The following is a 14,133-nucleotide window of genomic DNA, read 5'->3' as shown; positions in this document are numbered from 1 at the left end:
CCAATAGAGAACAAGTTAATTAGGAAGTGGAGCCGCAAAGAAGGGAAACAAGGGCTTCAAGGTCACAAAACAGCTGAGACACGTGGCCATGGATCTGGAAAACAAGAATCTAACCAACATCCTGCCATCTTATGATTCTTTCCCCCCAGGGATCCTGTGGGAGGCAGATGTGAAAAGACTAGGACCCTGGATCTTTCTGCTAGATGCTGGGATCGAAGTGCACATTGTTCTGGATTGTGTCAGTTACAGTTGCCAGGCACCAAACACAAACTAGCTTTTTATAATGGAAAAGTTCATAAAGGATTCAGGTATGGCTGGACCCAGGGGTTCAAATGATGCTATCAAGACAGTGTAAACTGACTTTTAAAAAAATTTTTTAATGTTTATTTATTTTTGAGAGGAAGAGAGACAGCGTGCAAGCGGGAAGGGGCAGAGAGAGGCAGACACGGAATCTAAAGCAGGCTCCAGGCTCTCAGCTGCCAACCCAGCCCAATGCGGGACTCGAAGCCACGAACTGTGAGATCATGACCTTAGCAGAAGTTGGATGCTTAACCAACTGAGCCAACCAGGTGCCCCTCAACTGATTTTTTTTTTACTTGCCTGTGTTTCCTTCATTGCCTAAGTTCTCCCTCCCTAAAAGGAGGCAACGTAGCCACCACAAACACCAAGTTCATATCCTATTTACCATCCCAATGTGGGGGGCGGGGCGGGGAGGTGGAATTATTTCCCAGTTGTTCTAAAATTTTTCTATATGTTTTATTTATTTCCGAAGGAGAGAGAGACAGCATGAACAGGGGAGGGTCAGAGAGAGAGAGGGAGATACAGAATCTGAAACAGGCTCCAGGCTCTGAGCTAGCTGTCAGCACAGAGCCTGATATGGGGCTCGAACCCACGAACTGTGAGATCATGACCTGAGCCAAAGTCAGACACTTAACTGGCTGAGCCACCCAGGCGCCCCTTCCCAGTTGTTCTAAAAAAAGGCCCTAGGATTGCATCTCATTTGGCCTGAGTAGGGTCACTAATCACCCCTGCTCCAAAACCAGCCACTGTAGCCTGGAGCGGCAGGATGGAATGCTTCGATTCCCCAGGACTGGGCCATCATCTGGCCACACTGGACCTGCAGAGTAAGGCAGCCCCACCAGACCACATGGACTGAGTGTGAGGAAGGGTAGTTCCGCAAGGGAAAATCGAAGTGTTCTAAACAGAAGGAGGAATGGGTGTGGGGCAGGAAAAATCAACAGACAACTGGTACGAGATGGGCAGGAGACCCAGATAAGGGGTTGCATGCATAGCAGCCCATTTGAGTGATCTTCCCCTCTTACACTGGGTTACTGGGTTGTATGAATGCCCTCAAATCAATAAAGCAAACATTTACTGAATATTTGCCACGTACAAGGTCCAGCGCCCTTCCACGTAACAGATGGACAGCAAGACTTGCTCCTGCCACCAGCCCTGGTAAGGCAATTACTGTTATGTTTCCTCCCATAGGAGCATAACAAACTCTTACTCCTGTCTCAGGAACCAGCTCTGATGTCATCTTCCATGAAGTCTTCTCTTGATCGCCTCCCCTGTCAGACTTAATCACCTTCCATCCACCTCTGAACTTGGTACATACTGCTATTGTTATCACACCGTGCCGTAATTTATTGATTCTTCTCTCTGTCTTTCTGAAGGATGAGAGCCACTTCTGTATCCCTAGCACCCACCATATAATAGATGTTTAAAACGTTTGTTGACCTGAGTTGAAATGAGTTCCCAGGAATGGCTCAGCTTCCATCTTTTATGGACCATTCCTGAAACCATTTAGCTTCCCTTCCCAACTGGCATTCCTTTTTTTTTTTTTTTTTAACATTTCTTTATTTTTTGAGAGAGAGAGAGAGCAAGAGCGGGGAAGAGGCAGAGAGAGGGAGACGTAGAATCAGAAGCAGGCTCCAGGCTCTGAGCTGTCAGCACAGAGCCCGACACGGGGCTCGAACCCACAACCCTGAGATCATGACCTGAACTGAAGTTGGCCGTTCAACCGACTGAGCCACCCAGGCGCCCCTGGCATTCCTTTTAAGAGCCAGTTGGCCCCTACCTGAATTCAACTGAACTGATACATATTTGAATGCCTGTGGCGTGGGAGGTAGCTTACTTAGACTTTGGTAATTCAGAAATTAACAAGTGCATTCCAAATCCAGCACTCTAAAGAGATCAGAACCAGTTCTACGACCAGAATTTCTTTGGCTGAAAAAAAGAAATCTCACCGTTTCCTACTCTACTTTGTGAGCTTGTCGTTCTCCCTCTCTCGGTCTCTTTTCTCCCAGATGGGAAGGCCTGATGTGGTGTAAAACTTGTAACTTAATAGATATCTATGTGTTGAATTAAACCACGTTTCCGTTTGCCTAGCCTAAAAACCTCGGAGGAATAGGGGGTGGCTGAGTGTCTCAAGTCACCAACTTCTGCTCAGGTCATGATCTCCTGGTTCGTGAGGTCGGGCTCTGTGCTGACAGCTCAGAGCCTGGAACCTGCTTCGAATTCTCTGCCTCTTTCTCTCTTTCTGCCCCTCCCCCCCAAAAAATAAACATTAAAATAAATCAGTAGTAATACTTGATCTTCTCTTTCTTCCAGACACCTATCCAAACCATCTACAAATCCTGCTCCTTTTACCTTCAAATCCAGAATCCAACATGTTTCACTCCCTCACTCAATCTGGTACAATCCATCAACATCACTTGCTAAAATCATTGCCATATCTTTATCTGTTCTCCCTGTTTCCACCCTTGTGACTCTACAGTCTATTCTCACATAGCAGCCAGAGTGATTCTTTAAATATATAAGTTCAGGGGCGCCTGGGTGGCTCCGTCAGTTAATGATCTCAGGTCATGATCTCATGGTTCTTGAGATCAAGCCCCATGTGGGTCTCTGTGGTGACAGCACAGAACCTGGTTGGGATTTTCTCTCTCCCTGTCTCTGCTTCTCCCCTACACACGCCCTCACGGGCCCTCATGCTCTCTCTCAAAATAAACTTTAAAAAAGAATGTGAGTTCAAACCCTCCATCTTCCCCATCCCGTTCAAAGTAAGTAGGAGCCCTATAGGGTCTAACCCGTTCCATGTCCCACTCTCATGTCTATTCCAACCAAGCCACACTGACCTTCTTGCTGTTTCTTAAACACACTAGCTGGGGTCATACCAGAGGGCCCATCCACTAACTTTTTCCCCCTCTGCCTGGAATACCCCTTTTCTCTGGGTATCTACATGACTAACTCACTCATTTCCTTCGACTGTTTGGTCACCTTCTCAGTGAAGCCTACTCTGACCATCCTGCTTAAAGTTGCAACCTCCCATCCCCCTTTCCTGCCTCCACAGCAATTATTCCCTCCTAATATACTACAGAAGTTACTAATTTTATGTCCATCTCTTCCCACTTAACTGTAAAGTCTGCAAATATCAAATATCTACTAATTAACTCAAGTAAGTCAATATCAATGTCTATTATGTGCCAAGCTCTGTGCTAAGTCATGGAGCTACCAGGTGATTAGGACAGTTTATAGGTCTTGGGAGGGAAGAAATCATAACAATTGGTAATAGTACCTCATTTATTGAGTGCTTCCTGTGTTAAGTACTTGTCATGCATCCTAATAATGATGGCTAACATTTTTAAAAATAGACTCTCTTCCTCACGCGTTATCTCATTCAATGTTCACCAAAACCTAAAAGGTGAATATTACGAGCCTCGTTGTAAAGAGCAAGAAAAAAGATTTCAAGGCTCAGAATTGGCAGAAGCAAGATTTGAACTAAGGTGGTGGCAGGAGAAATATTTAGGACTTAGGGTCTGCAAAACTAGGTGAAAGAGTGGTTGTGGGGGGTCGAGGGAAACAACTCCCAGATTTTGACTAGGGTGGACCAGAGACCAAGAAAGCCAAAGACAAAGATGAAAGCCCAATGCGGGACGCGTGGAGTTTGAGCTGCCTGGGGGGCCACCGATGGATACAGTCCATCTCGCGCAGGAGCCGAGAGGCGGTTCCGGGTCCCCTCCCTCCGGCCTGAAGAGACGGCGGGAGAAGGCACCCACAGGAAAAGCAGGAGGTGACTTCCCTCCCTCTGGGGTCTCCCGAGCAGCAGCTGCTGGAAGGGCGTAGGGGGCTGCGAGACAAAGAGAGCGCGCAGGCACCGCCTTTGTCCGCGTGGCCCCTTTAAGAAGCGCGTCCCCAGCTTCCAGCCCGCCTTGTATGCAAATTTGGCGGCCAGGCGGGAGCGCGCGACTGATACCCGGGGACTGGGCTGCGGCGGTTAGTCCTCTCCCGGCCGCCGTCGCCTCCGACATATTGCCCGCAGGAGCTGCGGCGGCGGAGCGGAGAGCGCCGGGGGGAGGAGATGGGTGAGTGGAGCAGGTCCGGCTCGGCCGGGGAACGGGCAAGCGTGGGGGTCGGGATGGCCAAGCTGCTGATTGCTCCCCCACGCGGACAAGATCCCGGCGAGGGAAGGGGGAGGGGATGCGGGGCACCGAGGGGCCCCGCCCCCTCCTGTCGTTTTGCGGGGTGGGGCCTCGGTTGTGGAGGCGGGGCATTGGCACGGTGGGCGGGGCTTCTAAAAAGGAGCGTGCCCGAGGGGGCTTGGGCTTTGGTGAGGACCGGCTCACCTGGGCCAGAAGTGGGTACGGGGCGTGGCGGTAGGCGGGGCCTTAGTGTTGGGGCGGAGCTCCTGGGCTGTGGGCGCTTGTGCGGGGGCGAACTTTCTGGGCTGTCAGGGCTTTGCACCGGGGGCGGTGGGGCAGGAAGACCTTCCAGACCTAGGGAGCCCATTCTGGAGCCGGGCTTCTGGGCAAAGAGAGCTTTTATTGGCTTGTGGGCGCGTTTTCTGGGCTGACAACTGTGTGTAGGCGGGGCTTCTGGGCCTAGGGGCTTTACGTGGGTGTAGAGCTTCTAAAAGAGAGGAGAGTGGGTGTGGGCAGAGCTTTTGGACTTGAGGGTGCATATGTGGGATGTTTTAAGCCAGGTATAATAGTGTGTGAACAGAGCTTCTGGGTTGGGGGCTGATTGCGGGCAGAGCTGGAAAAGTACTTTTTGGAGACACGTGTGGGAAAACCTTCCGGAAGCTAGTGTGTGTGTGTGTGTGTGCGTGTGTGTGTGTGTGTGTGTGTGTGTGTGTGTGTGTGTGTGTGGTCTGTTGCGTGAGGTAGTTTGAACGGGGCTGTAATTTTGATTAGGACTGGGGTGGTGCTTAGGACCTTTGTGCAGGACTTTTGTGCAGGTTGGTGCTTGGGAGTTTGGGCTGCACTGCCAAGCGTAGAGAAATAGGGTTTGGGTCCACAGTCACAGCATTCTCCCAGAGCCCACATCCTTGACCCCGTGCTCAGGCCCTGGGTCCTGACCGTGAGACACCAGGATGCCTACTGAGTTGGATCTTGGCCTCTAGAGAAAAAAGCTTCAAGGGTGCCCAGAATCATAAACCTAGAGAGACTTGGAGTATCTGAACAGGACAGTGTACCCCAGAGCTAAGGGCTCAAGCCTCAGACCCCTAAACTACCTGTGACACAGCGTAAACTCAGTTTCCTAATCTGTGGAAAACCTACTTTGCTGGGTTCATCCACTCTTGAAGGTAGACTTCTAGACCACTTACTTTATTCTGGGCTCTGTGGTAGGGGGAGGGGAGAAAACACTGAAAAAGACGGCTAAAGGTAAAGACCTCATTGATGTTCCGTTCTAGGAAGAATGACAGACAATAAATATGTTAACAAATGACTAAGATAAATTTGAAGACTGTATTGTGAAAAAAGTAGAAATAAGAGGGTTATGGGGGCAGATGATTAAAAAATGGCAGTCAGGGGAAGGCTCTCCAGACGGGATACAGCAAGTATCAGAGGTGGCGACAAGTTTGGTTTGCTTAAGGAGTGAAAGGACAGGATGGCCGAAGCATGGAGGCCAGGCAGAGAATGGTAGGAGCTGAGGTAGGCAGGGGCCAGATCAGAGGGCTCTGTGATTAAATGATAAAATGAGACACCGGGTAACTGGTAGCCAGTATCATTGCTGTTATCCTTGATATATGCCCTTTGGCTTGAGGATCTACTTTATGTTGAGTCCCACAGGAGGACGAAGAGGGCCCAACAGGACATCATACTGTCGAAATCCACTGTGTGAGCCAGGATCCTCAGGGGGCTCTGGTGGGGGCCATACCTCCAGTGCGTCCGTCACCAGTGTCCGTTCCCGCACCAGGTAAACCACCTCTGTCTCTTACCCCTCACGGTGGGCTCACAGGGGCAGTATGAACAGAGCTCTCTCTCACTGGGCTCTAGGATGTGACCTCCCAGATGCCAGATGGGGGCTTAGAGTGCAGTGAGCAGCAAAAGACTCAGAGGCGGTCGTGACTTGGGGCAGATGCAATGGGACATAGTATAATAAGCTCAGTTACAGGATCCCAGCTAACAATTCTGCTCCTTGTTTTCTGGTGGCTTCAACAAGTAGTCTCCACTCTTTGGGGTTCCTTTTCCTCATCTGGAAAATGGACCTAATAATTCTTTCCTTCCTGCGGAATGCTGGAAAGCATGAATAAGATTAGGGGTAGGAAAAGCTCTGTTGGCTCCTTTGTCTGATGGGCAGGGTTAGGACTCCATCCTTGCCATGAGCTGCTTTTCTGACCCATTGCCACCTTCCTGTGCCCCAGAAGCCCTTCTTGGTGGGGTTCTCAGGTCAGCTCCTGATGGGTTTTTTTTTCCCCTCCTCGCCTCCCAGGAGCAGTTCTGGGACGGGCCTCTCCAGCCCCCCTCTGGCCACCCAGTCGGTCGTGCCCCTACAGCACTGCAAGATCCCCGAGCTGCCAGTCCAGGCCAGCGTTCTCTTCGAGCTACAGCTCTTCTTCTGTCAGCTCATAGCCCTCTTCGTCCACTACATCAACATCTACAAGACAGTGTGGTGGTACCCGCCTTCCCACCCGCCCTCCCACACCTCCCTGGTAGGTGCCCAGCTAGGGCCAGCTGTGTGTGTGTGTGTGTGTGTGTGAGAGAGAGAGAGAGAGACAGAGAGACAGACAGAGAGAGAGAGAGAGAGAGACACGCAAGCGCCCTGTACTTTTGGCCTCATGCTGGGCATGGACCATGTAGAAGGAACAGGAAATGACTGATTCCCGAACACTCGTCCTAAATTGCTCAGTACCGCTTTAGGCGTTTCAAAGATAGCGGAAATAAATCGGACAGATTTTGCCTAAAGGAGTGCAGGATCTTAAGTCCCGTGGGGGCGAAGAGCCACAGGCATACATGAGTATTCCAAGGAGCGGAAAGATCTCCGTGCGGAGAGAGAGGTTCAGGGACCGGAGCACGGGTGACCAGAGCAACAGGACTCCCGCACCACTGTCTTACCTCCAGGGACTGTCCCAGTTCCCTCCTCTGGGTCCTGTTCTACTCCTCTAGGTAGTTTCCCGGCCTGACTCAGTTAGAGGCCTGTGAAGGTCAGAGAGTGGGGATAGTCCCTGCAGAAAGGACTGGGCAGGGGGAGGTGGGTTTGGAAAAAGCCCGCATGTGGGCGGGGGCCCACGTGACCCCCAGCCTCTGCCCCCTGACAGAATTTCCACCTGATCGACTTCAACTTGCTGATGGTGACCACCATCGTTCTGGGCCGCCGCTTCATTGGGTCCATCGTGAAGGAGGTGATTGGGTCCCTAGAGAATGACCAGGGACTTTGGGACTCCCCTCCCCCCTGGGGGGTGCCAAGGAAACACGCCTAGCCCTTCAAGCCCAAGGCATTTCCTTGGGGCTCCCTTTGAACTTGGGTGAAGAACATTATTCACATCCCATTACTCTTAGAGTTTCCTGGGCGTCGAGGAAAAGCATTCGCCTTGCCGGGTTCTGCCCAGCCTGCTGCCCCATGGTTCCCGGGGGAGGGGTGGGGATCACAGGCCACACTGGGTGGGATTTGGGCACAGCCCCCCCGTGGCCTCCATCCAAGGCCCCATCCTGTCCTATCTCGCCCTGACCCAGGCTTCTCAGCGGGGGAAGGTCTCCCTCTTTCGCTCCATCCTGCTGTTCCTCACCCGCTTCACCGTTCTCACGGCAACAGGCTGGAGTCTGTGCCGCTCCCTCATCCACCTCTTCAGGACCTACTCCTTCCTGAACCTCCTGTTCCTCTGCTATCCGTGAGTACCCCTCACTGCACCCCTCGCTGCCCAGCACCTGGCTCCTCACCTCTGCCCTGAGTGGGGCTGGGGCAGCAGACCCCCGTACCTGGAAGGCGGGGGGCAGGGCAGCAGCAGCATCCTCTCCCGTTGTCTGAGAACGTCCCCCTGAGAGCAGGACAATTAGTTTTTTGCAGGAGCAGAAACTGAGGCGGCAGGCACAGTTTACCCAAAGGACCACCAAGGGGGGGGTCAGAATGGGACTCCGATCTGAGCACATCTGCCAAAGGAACAGTTCCCGATGGGGATGCCTGGGCTTTGTCTCCCCCTCTCTTCCCTTTCTCTCGGATTCTTTCTCTTTCTCGGTCTTTTTTTTTTTTTTGTATCTTAACGTTTATTTAGTCTTTTAGTGCCTCCCCCAGGTCCGTGTGCATGCGAGCACCTGCGTGCGTGCATGTCTCCGTGTGAGTGCCTGTGCGTGAAGTATGTGCGCGCGCATATCTACATGTGCATGTGTGTGTCAGCTGTGGCACCCGTTTTGCTCACTCACTCCATGTCACCAGGGCCCAGGTTATTGAGGAGGGGAAGATAATGTCTGGGAAGAGCCTGGGACTTCCCCCTTCTGACCTAGCACCGGGGAGACCTTTGGCGGGACTTCCACACTGGCTGTTCCCAGGGGCAGGCTCCTGGCTGCCTGGGCATTTACAATTGTTTCCCTACCCCTGGGCTTTCTGGTTCATGAACTTCCTCAGGCTGGGCCAGTTCTGTGCCCTGGGAAGCTTCAGAGCTGGATACTCGTCCCTCAATACCCTGCGTGACCAAAAGGGCACGGTCACGGGAAGAGCCTCATCACACTTGTTTCAGCTGTAACTAGTTTTTAATGATAAGAGTGATGCGTGTGTCATATAAAAACGTTAAACTTTACAGAAGCTTTTAATGTAGAAAATGAAAGTCCCATGTAACATCAGTCCTCCAGAAAACCATTATTCACAGCACATCCTGCCAGATTTTTCTGCCCAACCATACACACATATACTTTTTTGGTTAACAAAAAAGGAATTCATCTCTGCACGATGTTGTACAATTTATTGCATTTTTTTGGGTCATCACAGGACTTGGGTATTTTTCCATGGTGATACATACAGGTCTGCCTCATTTTTTTTTTTTAATGGCCTCATAGTATTCCATTGTATAGATTTTTCACAGTTGCTGTATGTGTCTTCTATTGGTGCCCTTTTGAGGTGTTCCTAGCTTTCCCTATTGGAGGCAGTGAGGTAGGGAACATTCTTTTGTGTACATCTTTGCCCACTTGTCCAATATTTCTGTCAACAGATTCCCAGAAGTAGAATTACTGTACTGAAAGGTGCAGTGCATTTTTGATAGATATTAACAAATGGTTAGAGGCATCAACAGTCACCTTAATTTTTTCACTTTCTGGTTATATCCAGTGAATCCACTTCTTTGGATACAGGTATCACTCAGTATTCACAGTTTGCCCTATTTTTTTATTATTTAATGTTTAACTTTTTACTATCATAAGACACACATAGCCTAGCAAATCAGTTCAGTAGTCCTAAAAAAACTCATGATGAAAAACAGCCTCCAACCCCCCTTTTTATCTTTTTATTTTATGTGTTTATTTTTTAAGTTTATTTATTTTGAGAGAATGAGCACAAGCAGAAGAGGGGCAGAGAGAGGGAGAGAGAGAATCCCAAGTAGGCGCTGCACTGTAAGCATGGGGCCCAATGTGGGGCTTGAACTCATGAACTGTGAGATCATGACCTGAGCTGAATTCAAGAGACACTTAACTGACTGAGCCCCCCAGGTGCCCTACTTTTTAGCTTTCTAGTCCCACTTCTCCAATGCGATCTCTTTCACCATTTCTGACTTTCAGTGTTACTGAGTTACCTCCATAATTCTAGTATCTTTGTATCTTTATTCCTTTCAAAAATTTACAATTATTTTTATAGCTGGATAATAGGTTTTCAGAGTTAAAATTCAAAATGTATGAATGTGTGTAAAAATGTATAAAGAATATAGAATGAAAGTCTCTCTTTGGCTTCTCTGTCTCTTAGCTACCCAGTTTCTCTTCCAAGGGGTAACCACCACCATTTCTGGTTTCTTGTATGTCCTGGAAATAATGTTTTATGCACATACAAGTATACTGTACACACAAATATATACATTGATTCCCTTCAATGATAGGTGAAGACTTACTTAGTTCACCCTTCTATCCATACTATTCCCAGTATTTGATAACTTATTTTAATTTTTCTATTGATTGTCTTTTTCAATAATATCACTATGCCTGTATTTTTCATTTCATCAACAATAGTATCTTAATCCCTTTAACGTAGACAATAATATTAGGAACTCTACCCTTCCACTTCTCCTCCCCTCTTCCTCCTCTCACTTCCTAGCAGCTGTACACTTACATTGTTAAGCTTGACATTCACATTCTCCTGTAGAACCACATTTAAGTCTTCCGTTCTTTGTCTAAGGTTAATTCTAAAAACTAAAAAGCAAAAAGCAGCCTTGATGTTGTTATGAATATGAAAGTACCATTCACTTTAAGGCCAAGTAGTATGCACACATGACATTCCTTCTCTATAGTTACTGAGTTATAATCTTGGGCCTTTTAAAAAAAGAAAGTTCCTCATGTCAAAGTCAAATGGTTTCTCTTTTCTTAACGTTCCATCAATTGCTTAAAATCATGCCACATTTTAGTTTGCTTCGTATTTAGATTGTAACTTTCTTATACAGCCTTTTTTTTCCCTTGGAGTTCTAATTGCCTTTCTTTTTTCTTGTTGACAAAAGAATGATGGGCCTTCAACATATCCTCAAGTTTATCCAGCCTCTCAATCATGCTACCTGTTGCCTGGAGTCCATTTTTCCCCCTAAAGACATCCCTCCTGGAGTCCTCCATCTTCCTGCTCCAGTCTGGAGTGGTTGCTCTTTAGGCCTGCTGTACAGCTCTCAGCCTGGGACTTCCCTTCGCTGCCCTCCTGGGTTGGATCCACTGTTTCCTGGATCCCATGTCTTCCTCTTTCTTGGTTTTCTCCCTTATTATGCTGGAGTGCATTATCAGGTAATTCCTTAATAATGGGTGTGTGGGAGGTATATACATTCGGAGGCCTTGCATGTCTAAAAATGTCTTTATTCTGCCCTCATACTTGATTGATGGTTCAGCTAAATGTAGATTTCTAAGTTCAAATTCATATTCTCCCAGAAGTTTGAAGATATTATTCCATTGTCTCCAGCATCCAGTGTTTCTTAAGAGAAGTCTGATGCCGGTTTGATTCCAGTTACTTTGTATATGACTTGTTTTTTCCTTTCTAAAAGCTTTTAGAGCCTGTTTGTCTTTTGATTAATCGAAATTTTATAAGGAGGTGGCTGGTGTCTGGTGTGAGACTTTTGTCAGTCATCGTATCCACACTCTAGGACTTTTTTAACCTGGAGATTTGGCTATTTCTTCAGATCAGGGAAATTTTCTCCTATTATTTCCTTGATAATATCTTCCCTTCCATTTTTTCTCTTCTCCCTGGGACTTCTGTTCTTAAGGTGGTAAACCTCATAGATTGATCATCTATTTCTCTAATATTTCCCCTCATATTTTTCATTGCTCTCCCTTTCTCCCCCCCCCCCTCCCCCGCACCGTCTTTCTTTCTCTCTGTCTCTCTCTCTGTCTCTCTCCCTCCCTCTCCCCCCACTCGGTCTTTCTCCTTTATCTCTCTTTTTTTTTACTTTGCCTTTAGGGAGATTTTCTCAACTTTATCTCCCAGCTTTTCTATTGAGTTTTTCAACAATCATGTATTTTTTTTTTTTTTTAATATCTCAGGCCTCTTTCTTGTTTTCTGATTGTTCTTTTCTCATAGCATTCTGTTCTTATTTTAAAAATCTCTCACGTTCCCTCAATTTTGTCTTTCCACTGGGGTCAATCTTTTGTTTCCTGCTGCTAGTTTTCTAAGCATAGTTAGTTTCTTTGGTTGTCTCTTTACACTTAGAAATGAAGGAGTAGTTTGGAGCACACTCCCTCTCCCTCTGCCATTGTATATGTGAGTGGGAGGTTTGACCAGGGATTCTAACTATAAGAGCAGGACACACAGACTGGCAGGCTTTGCTTTAGGATGAGTGAGTACGGTGCTATTTGTGCACCCCCATAGACCAGAAACCAGGATGAGGGGGTTACCCTAGGATATCCCCATTAGAGACGTCGGCTCTCCCCAGGGTAGTTTAGTCAGATTCTTTACAGAAGAATTCCTCAGGGTAGACTGTGTGAGGTGAATAAGAATAAAGGGGCTGACTCTTATAAATAAATACAGATCTTTGTTTAATCCCCTCTGTTCAGTCCTGCTACGCCTTTCTGCCCTTTATCAGATGTGTCTGCTTCAAGCCAGAGTCTCTCTTGGGTCACTGGGCAGATAAGCTCCTACCCCCAGTACAGCCCTCGCAGCATATTCTAGACCTACGCCATCCAGTTCAGTAGCTTCTAACCAAACGTTCTAATTATTGAATGTTTGCAAGAAGCTAGTTTGGATTGAAGTGTGTTGTAAGTGTGAAATTCACATCAGATTCTGAAGGCTTAGTACAAAAAAAGAAAGTAAGTCAAAATCTCATTTGTAAATAATGAGTACATGTTGAAACGATAATGGGTGGCATATATTGGGTTAAGTAGAATGTTAAAATCAATGTCTTTTTTTTTTTCAATGTGGCTACCCGAAAACTTCAAATTACATACGTGATTCTCATTATATCTCTGTTGGACAGCGTTGCTCTAGGTGATGGCTTCCTTCCTCCTCTGTCAACATGTTTCCATCTGCTTTCTAAATTTGTCCAAATTGCTTGTGAACCGATAACGTACTCCCATTCTTTTTGCTGATATGAATTTATTACCGACTTTTATACGGTCACATCTTGAGTAGAGAGGGTGAGTGGGAACCTGCCATCTTGCATGTGAAGCTGTTTCTAACGTGTGACCTCAGGAGCAGTCACTTGCTGTTGCCAAATAACATTGTTGTGTCTGCACTCCTTCTTAGAGGCAAAACCAAGGAGATTCTTGAGTACTTGCCCTGAAATTCGAGTCTGAATCCCTCATATGATCCTATAGGTGCCCTACCCCTTCACTCCCACAAGGTGTCCTGGGGAATGTTTTGGGAATCCCATTACAGTCTTCTTTTCTGTCCCAGATTCCCTGGTCCCTCTTTTCTAAACAAAATTTTATGGCTCTTCTACTTTGGATCAAACACCATGCTGGGTGTTGTTGCAAGGTTTGAAAGAGAGTATTTATGAAGGCACTAGGTGTAATGCCTGAGTGTAGAGAATCAATACAAGCCATGTAATTTAAAGCAAATTAAGGGAACTGAGGCTCATAGAGATGAAGTAATTTGCCCTCAATCACAGTGCTAGTAGGTAGCAGAGCTGGGATTTTAATCCTAGCCTGTTTGACCCCAAGGGTTATGCTCCTGACCACAGTTCTCTAAGTTCTCTTACTTAACCGTACACCAGGGAAAATGGTAGCACCCCCATTTTATAGGCCAGAAAGCAAAAACCCAGAAAGGCCAACTGCTTGCCCAAGGACACTCATGTACCCTTTCGTGGAACATCAGGAAACAGGCAGAAAAACACTACTATTGATAAGAAAATGTAGCATTCTTATTGGCCCTAACTCATGCGAACAGCCCAGGGACCTTTCTGGGGCTGTGTCTGAGGACCTGGGGAAATTGACAAGCCCCAAGCTGAAGAAAGGAATGCCTGGAAATAGCACCTACTATAGCATTCCATGGACCCATGCTAGGCTAACTTAGCTACTTTTTCCCCCCTCTATATATTTATTTATATTTAAAATAATCTCTATGGGGCTTGAACTCACAACCCCAAGATCAAGAGTTGCATGCTCTACCAATGGAGCCAGCCAGGCACCCTGGCACTTAGCTACTTTTTATAATTACCTACTCTCCTGGCCTTTAGGTCCATCTAACATATGCAGCCGTAATAACTTAGTCTTCTCTTGTGGTACCACGTCCTTTTTTTTTTTTTTTTTTTTGTTT

The 14,133-nt window shown here is 47.4% G+C and overlaps 1 protein-coding gene across 3 annotated transcripts in view; it reads left to right on the top strand.

The window, feature by feature from the left end:
• Positions 1-1,066: 1,066 nt before the first annotated feature.
• The window catches only part of TMEM39B (transmembrane protein 39B), a 22,416-nt gene continuing 9,349 nt past the window's right edge, over positions 1,067-14,133 (top strand). Inside the window, exons 1-5 of one of the 3 annotated variants that reach the window (XM_039233205.1) lie at positions 1,067-1,455; positions 6,069-6,195; positions 6,712-6,931; positions 7,538-7,621; positions 7,953-8,107. In XM_039233205.1, coding sequence (XP_039089136.1) covers positions 1,341-1,455; positions 6,069-6,195; positions 6,712-6,931; positions 7,538-7,621; positions 7,953-8,107 — 701 coding nt within the window. In that variant the 5' untranslated portion in view covers positions 1,067-1,340. Of the gene's footprint in view, positions 1,456-4,279; positions 4,362-6,068; positions 6,196-6,711; positions 6,932-7,537; positions 7,622-7,952; positions 8,108-14,133 lie in introns of those variants that run through there. The other 2 variants (XM_039233209.1, XM_039233218.1) reach the window with 2 other exon arrangements.

The sequence above is a fragment of the Hyaena hyaena genome, unplaced genomic scaffold (genome assembly GCF_003009895.1).
Source record: "Hyaena hyaena isolate Hyena2069 unplaced genomic scaffold, ASM300989v1 scaffold_3, whole genome shotgun sequence".
Taxonomy (NCBI): Eukaryota; Metazoa; Chordata; class Mammalia; order Carnivora; family Hyaenidae; genus Hyaena; species Hyaena hyaena.
The sequence above is the reverse complement of the archived record's forward strand: the minus strand, read 5'-3'. Positions and strand labels throughout refer to the sequence as shown.